This window comes from Excalfactoria chinensis, chromosome 3, assembly GCF_039878825.1.
Source record: "Excalfactoria chinensis isolate bCotChi1 chromosome 3, bCotChi1.hap2, whole genome shotgun sequence".
In the NCBI taxonomy this organism is placed as follows: domain Eukaryota; kingdom Metazoa; phylum Chordata; class Aves; order Galliformes; family Phasianidae; genus Excalfactoria; species Excalfactoria chinensis.
This window is the reverse complement of record NC_092827.1, coordinates 88,923,429-88,940,813: the sequence shown is the minus strand read 5'-3', so window position 1 is coordinate 88,940,813 and position 17,385 is coordinate 88,923,429. Positions and strand designations below refer to the sequence as shown.

Below are 17,385 nucleotides of genomic sequence, written 5' to 3'. Positions count from 1 at the left end.
TGCCAAAATAATTTAAAACAACAGCAACGATCTGAGGAGAAACAAGTTAATATAACTATTGGAAGGCAAGATAACACACTATATTACAATATAACTAGAATTGAAGCTAATCAATCAAATATAATGAGAGAGTATCTGAAAGCTGTAGACCTTACAGTAATACTGAAGTGATACGCGCAGTTGAGACGGGAGGGAGTGAGGAGAGGTGAAGGAGAAGAGTGAAGAGAGAAGAGTGATCAGGTGACCTTGCCAGGAGTTCTCTCCTCTCTGACCACAGAGCCCCACAGGGAATGTAGTTCTTCTCTTCTGAGCAGGTACCCAGAACTGGAGCATTAGCACTTTAATTCCCAGTGCACTACAAGATGTTATGATATGGAATACCTATAACCAAAAATCATAAAACAATTAAAAAAGGGGGAAAAAAAAGTGTCATGTGAAGAGTTAATGTCTTTTTCATCGGCAAACACAATACAAATATCGTTTATACAGTAGTAATGGAAGTCTTGAAGAGAAAAGGCATAGTGTGACAAGATTTTGTTTACTCAATATATGGACTGAATTCCATCATTCACTCCATATTCAGCATAGATTTGGTGCAACCACTCATTTTACTAAAGAACAACCTAGTAATTAGTATTTTCTATAGCTGAAAAATAATCACAGTTCAGAATCTTACAAGGCACTAGACAAACATCACTTTAAAGCTCATTTCTCTCCAGATTAGAGCTCCAAGCTCCTCCATAGCATAAGATTAATTAAAAAAAAAATAAATACCAGAGCAAGTCTTTGATCTGTTATCAGCAGGTACTCTAACATGCTTAAAATATTGCTGGGTTGTTTGGTTTTTTTGCTTCATCAAGCATTTAAGGAAAAGAAGATACACATTAACAAAGTGTGCATCAGAGGATTCTTTAATTCTTTTCACATGCACAACCACCTGCATTCAGACTGATTTGCTCTTGTTCGCCTTGCTTCTTCCAGCATTGATTTTCCAGTGCAGAAGGAATTTCTTCATTCTAGAAGCAACAGAAATAATTATTTATGCATGCAAAGCTTGCAGACCATCCAACTGCTGCCACAACAGCTCATTAACAGCACTTAACGCTGTTGGAAGACAGATGCAAACATAGGCAGCCATTTTCTGCCTTTTAAGCATTGCCTCCTCACCTCTCCAGATACCTCAATGGAGGCATGAAATGTGCAGCTAAAGCCTATTGCTCCTGCAAAAGGCAAAGTATACTAGGTGGACATAAATATTACTTTGTATTAACCCAAGTAATAATATGCCATAGTAAAATACCATAACTGCAAAGGTAACTTTCTACACCCTAAACATCATTCTGCCGTTGCCAGTAATGGGGCAGAACTTTTAAGCTAACTGCACCTGACATAGTGGTTGCAGAAGAGGCAGAATGTGTTCACTATGGTTTCAGCTTCCCTGGGTGGACAGCTTTTAAATCTTACCAGTCTTCCAAACATTCCTACTGTACCATCCTTAATTCTGCAGTTAATGATATACGTAATAAAATAAGGTCATGATTATTTGGTGAATTTTTAAATGTGAAATGTGCTCTGGCAAAACTAAAATGCATCTTCAAAAGAAGGAGTGAGATATGTGATGCCTTCATTGCAATGACTGATGCACATGCAAAGAACTTGTCTGCAGAAATTCCACATGAGACACATGGTCAAAGAACCAAAACTGAATTACTTTCAGTAAGGTTGCTTAGCTGAAAGCCAAAAGTAAATCAGAAACAAGTATCTGCCATTAAAGGGGAATAATGATAAAATATTGAAAGAAACACTTAAGTGGATTTTTTTAATACGAGTTTCTGAAGGAAGTTAAACTTCAATTATCATGTTTTCACTGGTTTCCAAAACAGCTGATCAAAGGAATGTGAGAACTTCACAAGTAAATGTTTTCTTTTATTTTACACTATAAGCTGTTTGAATACATTCTATATAAGATGAACGCTATCTGCTATCTCACACGTTCTATGTAACATGAATGGCAGGGAACGAAAGAATTAACTTGCCTATTAAAATTTAGCACATGTACAGAAAATACCAGAGATATTCTTACTTTTTTTAAGGTTAAATAAGGGAAAAAAAAAAAACAAACAAAAAACAACTAACAAAAAGCAGGAGAACTTTTGATTCTTTCCATATTGGATACTCTTTAAATTATTGAAAATACCATTGCAGGACTGGCATTAATTAAGCTGGCATTTTATCATACAAAGATAAACAACATTATTAATGCAGCTGGTTAACTTCAATTATTTTTGTCCTTATTCTTCTTACCTGAAATTGGAAAATAAATTCAAGTTGAGTAACCTGTAATACAGACATCTTTCGCGCAGCCATTGAGGTATGGGTGTGGCCTCCATTTCTCCCAGCTTCTGGTTTAGATGAAACTAGAGTGGAAAAAGGGAAAAGAAATGTTACAGCTGCTTGTTAAAATAATTCAGTGTTTTCTGAATCTTCATTATTCAATACATAGGACAGAACTACCGATGACTTCAACAGAGGCAGCATACGCAATACTGAATAAGATGAATGGAGAATAAAAGCCTCTTAGAAATATTTCCAATACAGCACAGGCAGCTGTATTCACCTGAAGGATACTCAATGTGCTGCCTTTTGTCAGCAAACAGCCCCAAAAAACTTCCTTTAACCTTTTCCATATCTTTCAGGAATGGAAAACAGCATCTTAAAGTAATAACATACTAAGCAATCAGATTTTCATTCTCCAGAGAGAATGTTCACTCCTGTATGAAGGGATATAAAATTTCAAAACAGTAAATCAGTTTATTTCCTTTTCCAGTTATGGACTAATGTCTGGCTGGCACAAATGCAGTAAACTGGCAATAGACAGATGCCCTTATATAGGAATTTTCATTATCATCATTATAGAGTATATATCTTCATTATAGGAGCATAAGAAAGGGAAAATTGGGTACTAAGCACTAAATAATTGTTTAGAATGAATCATTCTCTGGTTTAGCCAAAGCAAGCAATAGATCTTTTATTACAAGACTTTGGAACAAATAGCTTTGCATTTAAATCAAGATCATATTTCAAATCTACGTACTAGGCATCCTGAAGGCAAAGAAAGTAGCTTGCAGCCTTGTTTTCCCAGACAGGTTGCCAACATTTACACCCTTCTTCCAATTCAGTTTTATAAGAGCTCAGTACCTCCACTGGCAGCAAATACATCTTCCCCATTTTGACAAAAGTAATTGCATCAGTTTCTAAGCTGAGCCTGTAATTGTCTGACATTCAAATAATGTATCATCTAAAAGTTTAGCAGCCAGCAACAATCCAATTATGTACATTATGCAAATTACGCAATTATCACTCATTCCATGCAAGGCTGGTGTCATACTTGTCCTAAACTTTACTGATGCTTAGGAGAACAAGGGATTGAAAACTACGGAAAAAAAAACACTTCGCCTCTTTACAAAAACATATTTGAACTGATGAAACTTCATACAATGCGATGATCATATTCTTAAAGGGTATTAATTTCAGGGCTTCTTCTATGCATTTCAGTAGTCTGCACAATATATTTTACTTCACTTTCAGCTAAGTGATTGAGATTATCCAGTATCGTCACCAAGAAATCAATGCCAGTACAATGGAGAGGGCAGCTTAGAGCTAGGCTATCTGAAGGCTTATATAGGTTTACACCAACCATGAAAGCTCATTCTGCACAGAAAATATACTTCAGTATTTTCTTTCTTTGTTTTGGTGGTTCTTGTTAGTTGGTTACATATGGAAATGTTGACAAAACTAAAGACTAATCAGTAAAGCGCAGAGAACCTGCATATTCACAACACAAAGAATAGACGAAAAATGAGCAAAAGGATGAGCAGTGTTAAGCCCAAAGCCAGCAGAAGGCTCATCTTTAGGAGGGACCAGGAAGCTATTCAGTGAAGAAGGCAACAAAACTTGGATGTGGTAATAAATGAAAAGCAAAATGTTCTTTCTATGGAAATCTCCACTTTATTTTCATACAATACACTACCTTAGATGCAAATGACGCTGAAATAGTCCAATATTCTTTGCTGTGCATAGCTGCACTTGTAGAGACAGGCTGTAAATCGTATGGGTTGTAGGGAACTCTAAGATTGTTTTTGTATTTTTGAAGACAATATATGTATTCACCACTATCTCTTGGCAACAAAGGTCTCTGTCAAAAGATAAAATTATAAGTACATAGTTTATTTTTTCCATGATGACAAGCCTAGATTATATCTCTATGTCTCTAGATTATATAATAAGAAAAAGTACTCAATTCTTCTAATAATAAACAACACAGAATTTACCTGAAAGCTATTTTATCACTTTTTAACTCTATTACTTATAATTATTCCTCAGTTCTTCCAACAGCAAGCTAAATATTACTTTTTCTTGTTGAGAAAACAGTCTCATGGGACCCTATTAGCATACTGCAACTTTCAAAATCCAAACTTGATGAAACTTTTCTGTTATTTCATTACTCCATGTTACCTTTCTCCCTCTATAAATACAGCATATGCGTTTGTCTTTGAATGCACCGAACAAGAGACTACAGGAGGTGCCTGTTCGGCCACCTGAAGAGCAGAATGCCCAGTCTCACTCATAGGCCCAATATTTGGTGCAACTGATCAGGACAGGCATGGGCTGTAAGGTTCTAAGGCAAAATGTATTGCTTTCAAAGGGGAAAAACTTCCAGGAGATAAAGTATTTTAGATTTATAACCAACATCATTTCTGGATGTGCAGTTGCATAGGATGTTGAAGGGAAAGCAAAAGTCACCGTAAGTGCAAGCTTCTGAAGTCTGGCCACATCAGCCTCTCTAGCTAAACACTCGCAGGATGGTAACTTTGTTTGCCAGCCAAGTTTGCCACGAAGCCTCAAAACGTGCATTATAACATCATCATCAGTTGGCTCTGGTACATCAAGAAAAGCAAAGAAGTGAAAAAGTAGTTACTGTTTTTAAATATAAAGCCTTTTGATTCAATGCATATATATAATAAGCATGGAGCATCAGCTTAATGACTTTTAAACAAAATTGAAAGATGCTGAAAACACATCTCAAAGTCTCTCTCTCAAAAATATAACAAGCCATTATATATTCTAAACATATTTTGCTGTAATTGAAGTACAGTGGTTCAATTGACTTCAAAGTAATGTCATTTTTCCGGTGATTTTACACTAATATTTGGTGTATTTTACACAGTAAAATTCAAAGTACACACTAGAAAAAAATCCAACTTAGTGCCCAAAGGTATCAAGCCCTTCCAGTTTTCAGAATCAGCAACAGAGAAGTAATGTTCAAAAATTTATTTTCCTCCACAATAATCTTGGAAGATAAGAAGGAAAACTCTTTGAGAATCTTCTATTTAAAATAATTTAAATTGTAACTAAATATCAGTTATTTATAACTTTAAAATAAGTCTTAAATTACTGTATGCAAACAACCTGCAGTGCAAAATTAGGTACGAAAAATATGGTGAATATGGAAGATGAAAATGTTAGTCTTCCCCGTGCACGTGTGCTTTTACTTCAAGGGTAGAAGGATGAGGAAAGGGAATAGCAGTTGTGTATATTCTTTATTATAACAATGGAAATCTGACAAAAATAGATACATAACTATGAGCACAGCCTTCCCCATGGGGCTACAACCTGCGTACCTGTTTCATCATATGAATAAACTTTTGCTCTTATAGGCTTCTTCAGAGAACATTCAACATTTGGCTGCTCGCAAACCTTTTTCAGGCAATTTGGTTCCAAATCAGACTTCTGTATTTCAGTCCTTCTATCTGCAAACAACACATTAAAACAACAAAGGAAAACATTACGCACTGAAAGTGGATCACTGTGCACAATAAATATTTAATTCAAGTTATGCTTGCTACAAATTTACATTTCTGCAACTTCTATTACCACTCATACATGATGGTCTTAATATTTTTTTACAGAAACATACAAGATTTCTGTTGAAAAGACAATGAAAAAATATACAAAATAGCATGAACTGGCATCAGTTATTTCTGTAGGGTTGGATAAGAAATGTAATGCTTATCTTCTCTGCATTCTGTGAGGTGAGAGGATCATATTCAGTTCCATCATGTGCTCTGTTTGGCTCTGTTTATTACTAGAAAACCTTCTTACTCATCCTGAAATTGAATCCAAATAATCCATCTCATGGTCCTAAGTGAGCAGGGGTAGGACCAGATAGCCTCCAGAGATACCTTTGGCCAACTGGAGTCATGAAACTCATGATGACATTTGAAGAGCAAGTCTTCGTATGCAGTTTCATTTCGCAGTATGTACTACTTCCATCAGTGATAATTTTGCATTTTAGAGAGTTGATCTCACTTTCTGGTTCAAGAAAACCCAATGTGATTCCAGGAAGAAAGGAGAAACAGTCATAGCCAGGGAAAAAAGCCTATTCAAGAACTGCTACATGGCCTTCTCACTTAAAGAAACTTGGAATAGATCAACCTTGACTGAAAAGGAGCACAGATAACTGTAATTGTTTAAAAACACAACACCACATACTCATGCACTTTGCAGGTAGCATACTGAGCTAAAGTCTGCTCCGTCTTCATTACCCCATTTTATTATTATTTTAAAGATGCCAGCTTCTGCAAGACTGTTTTCACATACTTATAACGATAAGGAAAGAAAGTCATTTTTTTTACGAATCCATGTTTCTGTCATTTTAGGTACTTTACCATATAGAGTTGAAGAAGGTAATATGCCATTATTGTCCTCTGTGGTTGTGGATGCTACTTTTGCTCTGCTCATCTTCAGCTCCATTGCCTCATGGTCAGACCCTCCCACGTGCTGACAAACAGACTCTTCTCTTTCATCTTTATGTTTTTTTGAAGGTCTAAAAATCAAGCAAATGTAAGGAAAAAAACCAACAAACCTGAAGATCCAGTCACACAATACAACAGAAAAATTGACTAAACTATTACTTGTGTCACTGTATACATTTATGTTAAAGTGCAGTCGTCCTTTGGTGCAGATTTTGAAGTTTATTGTTATAACAGTGAAAATAACATCAAAATTAAAGAAACTCTCCAGATCTTGACATCTCCCAGTCAGGGTTTAGAGACAAGAGATCAATTTGTTCAAAAGCCACTGTGAAGAAACCAATGCCCATGAAGTTACCCCAAGGATAAAAACAACTCAAGTATGGCTTTAATCCAACCCACAGAAATCGGGAATGGAAGTTTACATGTAAGAAGGCACTCTTGTCTCTACAGCATGGGAAAACTACTTTCCTTTCTCATCACATACACAAAAAGGAAAAGGAGACCACAAGACAACCCATGCCAAAGATCAGGGGATTACAGGCTTCTAGAACTTCCTGCTCTGTACAGCTGTTAAGGACAGAACGGGGAGGTTCAGAAGGGGAAGAAACAATGAACCTTCTCTTTATGAGCTCGACTCGCATACAGCAGAGCTGCAGCCCCAAACATCTAGAATTACAATCAGGAAAAATTATAATGGTTATGCTGGAGTGTTAATCCAGGCTTCACAGAACTCACAGGGAAGAAGTCACATAAGTCAGTCCATTGCTGTTTCATATTTAAACTTGTGGAGAACAAAAACTTATCGAAATATGAGTTTACGTACACTTCAGAGCACACACCACCTTCTTCATTTATTTCTGCTTTGTGCAGGATTTCTGTTCCTGCTCTGTACATTGCTGTGTGAAGAATGGAGTACTTCTCTACTGGAGATAGCTGGGAACAAAGAGCATTAATGTATAACTACTGAGTGAGTGGTCATGTGTTACACTCCCCAAAATACCAAAGAATAAGTTTATCTAAAAATTATGCAAAATGTTTTCAGAAGTTAAAGGATACCCTCAGTCAGCTTTCATAAAGAACATTTATTTCTTAAAATATATATCTTATGTGCATGAAACTTATCAAAAAGAATCTCGATAAATGCCTTAAAAAGAACCATGTGCAAAGCACTAAAATTAACACCTAGTATTTTCATACTGAGAGCAGTGGCACATTAGTACTTCTTTTTCCATCAACCTAAGCCTGAAATAGATACAAGCCTTCAAAAAAGAAGAAAAAGAAGAATCAAATTTAGAACAAGGATCCACATTGTTTTTCAGGAAGCTTGTGCCAAATACTCTGTGAACAGATTTTTATTCTTTATTGGAAATTAGGTTCACTTACATGCCATAATTGATGGAATAGTAAGTTAGCATATATAAAACAGAGGGCCGACTTCTTTTTGCACACCAGCTTCCCCCTTGTGCAGTGGAACTTTGCCATGTTATATGAATTACTTGAATAAACACTTTGGACAGTATATTAAAAAAAATCTAGGATAAAATAAGACATCTTGCAGTACTTCTGCTTTAGATTTGACAGCTACAACTTACTGCTGCGAGAAGGTATTGTAAGGATGTCTTATGTAGTATATTTGATAGGAGTAATTTAGTAATGTGAAGATACCTACTATCTTTGCTTTAGAGAGACATAGGGTAGCAAGTCATGAACAAATTCAAAAGATTTCACTTTTTTCCAGTCTTACAAAACACCCCAATGTGCCCCAAAGTGCATCAGAAAACAATCTATTCTGTAAACAGTAATTCAATGTTAATGTTATTGAAAACATGCCCATTCTTACCGGTTCGCTGCTGTCCTTCCTCCTGTTGCCAGCTGGCCCACATATGATACAACTGCCTTTTGACATAAGCAGCACCTCTGACCTCTCTGCTTCAAAACGGAGATGAGACTCTAATTGTTCTTTCAGCATTTTGTTTTGCTCATCCATCTGTGGTTGGTATCCTTTGTCCTAGCAGTAAGAAAACATCAATTAAGTGAAATCTGCAATAATGACCATTTCTGCACTGTGCCCTTAAAGTGAACTTCATGCTTGAGAAGACCCCGCAGGCACCATCAGAAATCAAGTGATGTGGGGACAGTTGTGGATGTTAACATAGGGAAACATAGGATTTGTTAGTCTCAACCTGCGTTATAGATAGATACCTTAGAGCCCACACATGTTGAAATATAAGCATTAAGCACTATTAAAATAGTGCGTTGGGAAGCTGAAGAAAGAAGCTGTTCATCCAACCTCACCTTTAAGATTCATACACGCAAAACAGTTACTGTACCTTGATGAACTAATGCACGGCCAGTGGATCATGAGCATATTTTAGCACAGTAAAGACTGAGGTGAAACAGGCTACCCAGATTGGGTCAGGCCTACCAACAGAAGCTCAAAGAGAGCACACAATCATTGGGAACCTTAGCCCTGCTCACCATCTCCGCAGTTGTGATGTCTGACCAAGGGTACCTGGGTGGAATGGGCAGGGTCTGCAGAGCTGTGAGGGACGATGGCAGCCCTCACCCTTCTTCAGCTGTTGGAGGGCCGTTGGGGCCTGGAGGGCCAACGGCTGTCCCTGTGGGCCCTGCCTGCTATGGGCTGACTGCCCATTGACTTGTCCAACCCCAGAACCAACATCTGAGCTGTCAGCTGAGTTAAGCTACCAGTTGCAAACTCATATGTTGACACAGATGTAAGCTTGTGTACTATACACTCTCTCACATCTACATAACGTGTTGTGGTTATTTTGCAATAAGCTTTTCAATGAATTCCTTGAACTTCCCAGCAGGGAAGTCTAGGCCATGGTTAGTTACTCTCGCAGTCTGCCAGAAAGAGGGAATCAGCAGGCACGTCACTGTCTGCTGTGACTGCACCTCTATTTCAGGGTGCCCATTCTTTAGTAGCCCGTAAAAGCTACATTTAGAAGTTTATTATGACTCTGTGATATAATCAATGAAAAAAAAAAAAAAGAATAGTTTGATGAGATTGACTTTTCATTTTTTCCTGATGCATTTGAGAAGTTTCCACCAGCTCTTGGATTTCCAGCTGTAAATGGCTTAGTTAACTTCTTTCAGTAGTTTCAAGACAACATGAGTAATGTAAATACTTGGACAAGCAATCAGATGTTACTACACCACCTCCAAACTGGATTTTTTTATTAAGATAAAACTACTAGTACTTTTAACATCTTGAACTCAGTCCACTTTAAGTTTCCTTCAGCCCCTACTGCATACAGGTCATACTCTTTCATTTGTCTTTCATTAATAGTAAGATTAGAACAGAATTAAAATAACAAACTGCATTTCAAGAAATATAAAGAGATTTTATCTGGACTGCCAGACACAGCTGGAGATCTATGAAGGAAAAGCAGTTTGCTCAGAACAAACTCAAGCATACATGATTTGACTATACAAGGCTCTCCTAAAGTTTGAAATCATAAGTAACCCTTTATTGGCCAACCTGAAACGCTTATACCCAAACAAAATAAGATCTTCTAATCATGTTAATATGAGTAACTCTGACTTGGTGAGTGAGTGACAGGTGTCACAACAAGGAAATGGAATCTCATGTGATACAAAAAGTAAAATCCATGCACTTGTGCACAGGAGATTTACATGCAGAACTTCTGTTGAAACTACCCATAGTTTTAAGAACAAGAAAAACTGGAATGCTGAAATAAGTTATCCAGACAAAAATATGTGACCTAATTAATACTTACAGATTTTTCTGTTTATAAATGTTAGGTTTTATGAAAGATTCAGAAAGGAATGACTCCTGAGAATAGAGACTTTCAATGCTACCTCATTATTGTAGGACAGCTTCAGTTGAAAAATGCTCACTTCTAATCAAAGAATAAAACTCATTTTTTCTAAATGCTACTGCTAATCAGCGTGCAATTAAATTAAGTAGTAGATGCCATTACACTTGCTGGCAGAAATAACTTCATGAATCTTGCTAATTATTGAAACCAGAAGTATTCTATGAGGCTTTTACATCAAATTCAAATGTTTTACTTATTTTTGTAACACATGACTGTATTCACATATTATTTTGTAGGTTTACAAACAGCGATGTCTCTCCGCATGAGACTTTTGCATCCTCTTTGTGCTGAGACAAATAGCATTACTGCAACAGTGACTGAAGGGTAACATGCTCCAAACCAATTAAAGTGAATGAAATTAAGATGAACACCTGCTGACAAAGTTACTATTTGCTAAAGCAAGCACTCTGCTTTCTTAAGAGACAAGGAAATTCTTTAAAACAATTTTCACCATTAAACATTAAAAAACAAGTCTAGAGGTCAAATGGGAAATGCTGGGAAGGTTTAGGAAGTGCTAAGAGGAGCTGTGTTCTTCTACTCTGACTCTAAACATGTTTAAACACAAATATCATATCTTTAAATAGATCATTTTCTGGGTATAACTAAAAAAACCAAGAGCATATTAATCAGCAAAGCAGCCTTGATCCACCTGAATCCTACAGATTTTTACTGAGTTATATGTAATTCATTCATTATCAGACTCACAGAATCGTTAAGGTTGGAAAGGACCACTAAGATCACCAAGTCCAACTGCCAGCCCACCCCCACCAATACTGCCCAATAAGCACATCCCTCAGTGCCACACTGTATGGTTGGAATAATACAAGTATAGTTGTAAATAGACAGGCAGAGGGTATCTAAGGAAAAGACTCACCAACTCTGAGGCCTTCAGTCAAGATGAATAATGTTGAGGCTCACCACCAGAACTCCACAAAGGAGCAATCTCCAGAATGAGATGCTACCATAGTGGTGGTCAGCCCTTAAATGGGATCTAGGAGAGGTGCAGTCAGATTCCACCCCTTCTAGAAGCACAGCTGAATTACCTTCACCTGTGCTCCTGCAGCTGACTTGCTTGCCTCAGATGGTTAATCAGAGGTTCAGGCTGTGATCAACAGTTTCCCTTACACACATCTCCACAGTTCTTAAACATCATGAGGGATGGCACCTCTACCACCTCTGTGGGCAGCCTGTGTCAATGCCTCGCTGCTCTTCCTCCTAATGTGCAACCTGAGAAAAAATCTGTGTAGTAGACATAGATCCCACAGTACTGAAAATCCCAGGAATGACATGAATAAATTGTGTCTTTTTTTCTGAATCCACAGCTATTTACAATTATATACATATATATGCACATATATATACTCACAGACACACACACACTCCTATAGCGGTTATATATATATAGCAGTATACAGAAGTTTTCTTACTCCCTGGTATAAAATTAAGCAACCAAAATCTAATGCAATGTATTGGCAAAAAGAAAAAAACAACAGTACCCACTGTGAAAAGAAAGAGCCTTTAATACTTTCAGACTTGAACGCCTTTCAGACGTTTAGGCAGCCTCAGGATGGATAATGACAGATGGTTTTCCAGTAGCAGCAGCAAACTGGATTCTCAGGACTGTTCTGAAAAGTTTCCTTGCAGGCTGAGAGGACTTTGCTCCTCATACTAAAAATTCAAAGTCTTTTTATTTAAGAGAAAAAGTCAGTGAGTATATTATGTGAATAAACAGAGGATAATAGGTTACAAACTGAACTGTAAATTGATGGGAGTAGAGAAGGGAATAAGAGCGAAAAGTGAAATTATCACTGAAGAATTTCATGTGGCAAATGCATGAAAGGGATAAAGCACCTTAAATAAACCAGCAGAACATCCCAAAGTCATTTTCTACGGTGAAAAATGAAAACAAACCACGCACTTTGGGACCAGCTGACATATTCAGCCTAAAGCTTGTTTTAGAATGAAGCACTAGTATTGTATTCATGTCCCTGACAGCTGCTGCTATTTCTTCACAGGGGATGATGTGATGAATAATCTGAGGGCTTCTTGAATTCCAGTGTGACCTTCCAAGAGGAATTCTGAGAACCCCTAATAACCTGTACAAGGTTTGTACACCTTCTTCATCCCAGAAGGGAATCTAAGCTTTTTATTCTGGAATTCTCACTTGGTAAATACCAGCATCAGTACATTACCATGATACCAAACCAATATTAATTCTACAATAGTCAGATCTCACATGGAAGAAATGTATCTATTTCAAGAGAACAAAAGAAAAAGGAATGGGACAATGCCCTTGAACTGCATGATATAAAAAATGAAAGAGTGTGTTGCACTGACATGGGAAGTTTTGAAGAAGCCCATAACTTCTCTGTGTGAGAACTGAGAAGTCTGCAAACCAGGCTGTTCCCTGATAAAAGATTCATCACTGTCCTTATGAAACATCGGAGTACTATTCTGTACTCTTTCCATATGAATTAAATACTTCTATTATTCCATTATTAATGTCTTAGTCATATATCATTATTTCAGTATGGTCTTGATTTATGGTTTCTTCCTTATTGTGGAAGAGTCAGCAATGTGGGTAAAGCCCACTGGAACTGACGCAGAGGCCATTACTCCTGGTGCTCAGTCCCTTCCATTCTCTAAGCAAAATTCAGGCTCTGTTGAAGTCAACGCCAAAATAATAATGGTAATACAAAGTCCAGGGCTGAACTGTGCCTCTGAACTGTTCTTTTGCCCTAAGTTTTTCCACACATGACTTTCTCCCTGTTAGAGGAAGACCTTCTGTGTCCTTACACCTGCACATTCTCTATCACTTCTGATCTGTTACATCTGAAATCAGAGATTTGATCCCAAAAGGCCGGGAATTCCGTGCTGTAACACTTGTGTTCCTTCTGGTATTCAGATGCTAAGCAGCAGCAGTTACTCCCATAGATAGCTCATCAGACTTGTTAAGCTTAACAAAAATGAGTGGAAATATAAGTTGGTGTGGAGCATGAATGAGTCTGAACGGAACAGGCTGCTACAATACAAACAACAAATAAAACTACCAGCAACTTTCCAGAGAACAGCACATAACCATGCAGCTTGGGCTTAGAAACATTAAACAGTGAAAGGAAACAAAAGGAAAAACAACTTCACACCTTAGTTTAATGACATGCAGTGTGGAATTTCTAAGTAAACTTCATTTAATAACAGATACCAAATGATCAGACTTCAGTTCTGACAGCAGCAGGCTCCTACAGTGCTTATAATTACCATTATTCTGTGCCACTCTGACTGGACACTGAAGTCAGGAGATCATCTTCAGGACCACCATCATTTTGCCTTGGCACTCCAGGTAACTGCAGGCTCCCTAGGCTCCATACTCAGAAGTGAGCTCTCTTGCAACTCAGAAACATACACAAAAAGACAGAACACATTTATTTTTTGTCTTAAATCCCTCTTCCTACTTCACCTACTTCAACTCTTCTCTCATTATGTGTTTTTTTTGCCTCTGCCCCATCAGCTAACTTTTCTTAACTATCTGTTTGCTTCCCTTGACATCTTGATTCTTTCCTCCTAATTGCAGAGCACAGGACTTGTGTTTATTTATACCTTAATGACAGGTCTCCTTCTAATTCAGACACTCACTGAATGCTTGTGGGATGTGCTCGGATATTACAGCACTACACAAGGCCAAGCATCTAACTAGCCCCTTTTTATACAACAGTAACTCACTCTGCCCATACATCATACTTACAGGAACTGCACAGTTGCATTACAACTTGCAGTTCATACAGGTCATAAGCTAAAACTACAATTCCTTTGGAGCATTTCCTAATTATTGTTACCATTAATATAGTTAAAATTATAATAACTTAAAACCCCCAAATTCGTAAGTTTTGTTGAACTTTTGTGGAACATTTCCTTTGATTTCATTTACAGTGTAAGAAAATAGCTGGGTTCATGCAGCTCGTGAAATCTTTTCTTACCCTTCTCCCTCCTGGAAGCCGTCACTCAGTCTGGGATAAGAAGCACAACATGTGCATTAGCATTCAGTGTGCGTTGCGACCGTGACTGACCGTCTCAAGCGGTTTTAGTAGAGACAGGTGGATTAAACTCCATGGGAACACAGAACTTAATCTGGGGCAATAACAGATGAAATCAAATCAGAGATAAAATATATATATATAAATTACATCCTGTTTGACCACGCAGAGCTACATGAAAAATAACATAACCACCACAACAAGCAGTTAATCATGTAACAAGTCAATGACATCATTCTCATAGTCTCCCAGAGAAGACTGTAGGGCATGGTTAGGGGACAGCTGACAGTGACTGCTTGCTGGACAGCTGATAACTTTGTTTAGGCCCTCTGTTACTCACTGTTTAATCCAAGGAATGTCAGATGTCATCACTTTATGGAAAGAACAACCCGGATCACAGTACACTTGTGTCCATTCTGTGCAATGAGGAATGCCACTGGAGATGATGTTTGTTTGCTTTGCCATACAGGAAGATATTAATATTTCCCCTATTTTGAATCTCCCAAAGTTCTCTCCCTGAAGATACACACCTCAGTTCAAAATGTCTCATGTGTAATCATAGGAAGTTGTATACGTATTTCTTCCTTCATGTTATCATTCCAGCTGAAAAACACTTGCTCTTTCAGATCTAAGTGGTACATATTATTTTATTACAGAGAAGTGTTGTACTTTTAGTAGATCAGGGTTGGAGCAAGCACAGTAATCAGAACTACATCAAAACATCAAGACTTCACAAGTTATTTTCTCTAATAATGCTCCTTGCCTTGACAAAGTAGGCTACTTGCTCACTTCTTTAGAACAGATTCCCACTCCAGATAGGGAATCAGAGGTTCTAAGTCATATTTTTAGAGTGAATATAAGGAAGACATTTTTCATAATAAAGGTGATGAGTCACTGAAACTGATTGCTCAGAGAGGAGGTGGATGTCCAGTCCTTGGGAACATCCACAGTCAGGCTGGAGGGGCTCTGAGCACCCTGATCTGCTGTAGGCATTCTTGTTCAGTGCATTAGATGGCTTTTAGGGGTCCCTTCCAACTCAAATGATTCTATGATTCTTTGAGGTCCTTTTCAACCCAGGTTGTTCTATGATTCCATATGCTAAGCTTAAGGGCTAAAGAATATTTGCAATTGCAGAATAACTGAAAATCCCTGTGCATGGAACATGCAGACTAACACCCAAGAAATAGCAGATGAATAAAGCATATAAGTAGATGACCATAATATAGATACAGAGAGTTTTTTAGAAGGGTGCAACATGCTAGAACAGGTTGCTTTTTTATTTCCTTTATTCTCTTAAGTTTTATTGCTTTTTGGCAGCATTGAGTTACAGCATTATGGAGGGGAAAGGATTGAAGTTTGTCAGTTAGCCCTAAAGCTCAGCAATGTACCAGGTCAGGCACTGATCTTGGTGACAGTGGAACAAATGCATTTTGACTAATTCTACTGAATTCAGTTGCTTCCTCCCATGAGGAAAAGAAATATTAATTATTTACATTATAATACCATCTAGCCCTGTAATTCCCAAATCCAGCTGTGCAATGCTAGGCATTATTTAGAGAAAAGAGCAACTCCACCTCATGAGAGTTCACAATTTAAATTTACAAGCCAGACAATATGAGGGAGAAAAGGAGTACTATCTTCTCCATTTAGGGATGGAGAGCTTAGAGCCAAAGTGCCTGCCCAAGGTGGCAAAGGAAGTCTGTGGAACAGGACAGAATTAAACTCTCATTTTCTCAGATCTGATACCTGAACCATGATGATTTCTTTAAAAACAAACAAACAAACAAACAAACACCTGATTTTGCCTTATTATTATTTCCAAGTAACATTGTACAGTACCTGAGCAATGCATCAACTGTTTTCTGCATTAATTTCCTCTCTGGTTGCTTCCGAGGCAAGCTACTCCTGAAACAGCATACTTTGCTTTATAAGGCTTTAGCATTGTCACGGTTTTATGATTTTTGGTTACTGGTATTCCACACCATAACATCATATAGTGCACTGGGAGTTAAAGTGTTAATGCTCCAGTTCCGGGTACCTGTCTGGAAGAGAAGAGCTACATTCACCAGGGGGCTTTGTGGTCAGAGAAGAGAAAGAACTCCTGTCAAGGTCACCTGATTGCTCCTCTTCTTTGCTCTCTTCTTCACCTCTCCTGGCTGCTGTCTGTCCCAACTGTGTGCATCACTTTGGTATTAGTATAAGGCCTTCAGCATTTTTGGACAGTCTTTCATTATAGCTGAGGCTGCCCAGGCCCCCATCCCACCTGGCCTGAAGTGCCTCCAGGGATGGGGCACCTACAGCCTCTATGGGCAAATATTCTGTGACAATTATGTGTCAAAGTCATTAGGAGCTTTTAAAAGTTTTCTTCTCAGAGTAGAGAGGTTCATAATTTGAAACACAATTTCTGGTTCAGTGGGTGGTTTGTTTTTGTGGTCATTTAGGAACAGGATCTGAATCCTTGAAGGAGCAGAACAATGGCACACCTGGTTCCAGCTGCTATCTCTAATTGCAGGCCCTTGTAGTCGTTTCAGAGCAAAGCAGGAAATGCTTCATAACTGATAAGCTGGACAAAGTGTATGTAGCCTGCTGAACTCACTGGTAGTTAAATGCCTTCTGATATACATGGATTTATATCTCTTCTGTGGCTTTCCTTTTTCAACAAGGACTTTCACTGAT

The 17,385-nt window shown here is 37.8% G+C and overlaps 1 protein-coding gene across 1 annotated transcript; it reads right to left on the bottom strand.

Annotated features, from left to right (window-relative positions):
- Nucleotides 1-355: 355 nt before the first annotated feature.
- Nucleotides 356-11,663, bottom strand: DNAH14 (dynein axonemal heavy chain 14). The gene is made up of 10 exons (XM_072333467.1): nucleotides 11,553-11,663; nucleotides 8,656-8,823; nucleotides 7,639-7,748; nucleotides 6,729-6,886; nucleotides 5,682-5,810; nucleotides 4,804-4,937; nucleotides 4,031-4,195; nucleotides 2,305-2,417; nucleotides 935-1,016; nucleotides 356-381 (listed from the first exon to the last, which is right to left on the bottom strand). The coding sequence occupies exons 2-9, from the start codon at nucleotides 8,800-8,802 to the stop codon at nucleotides 944-946; spliced, it is 1,029 nt and encodes a 342-aa protein (XP_072189568.1). The 5' UTR covers nucleotides 8,803-8,823; nucleotides 11,553-11,663; the 3' UTR covers nucleotides 356-381; nucleotides 935-943.
- Nucleotides 11,664-17,385: the final 5,722 nt, after the last annotated feature.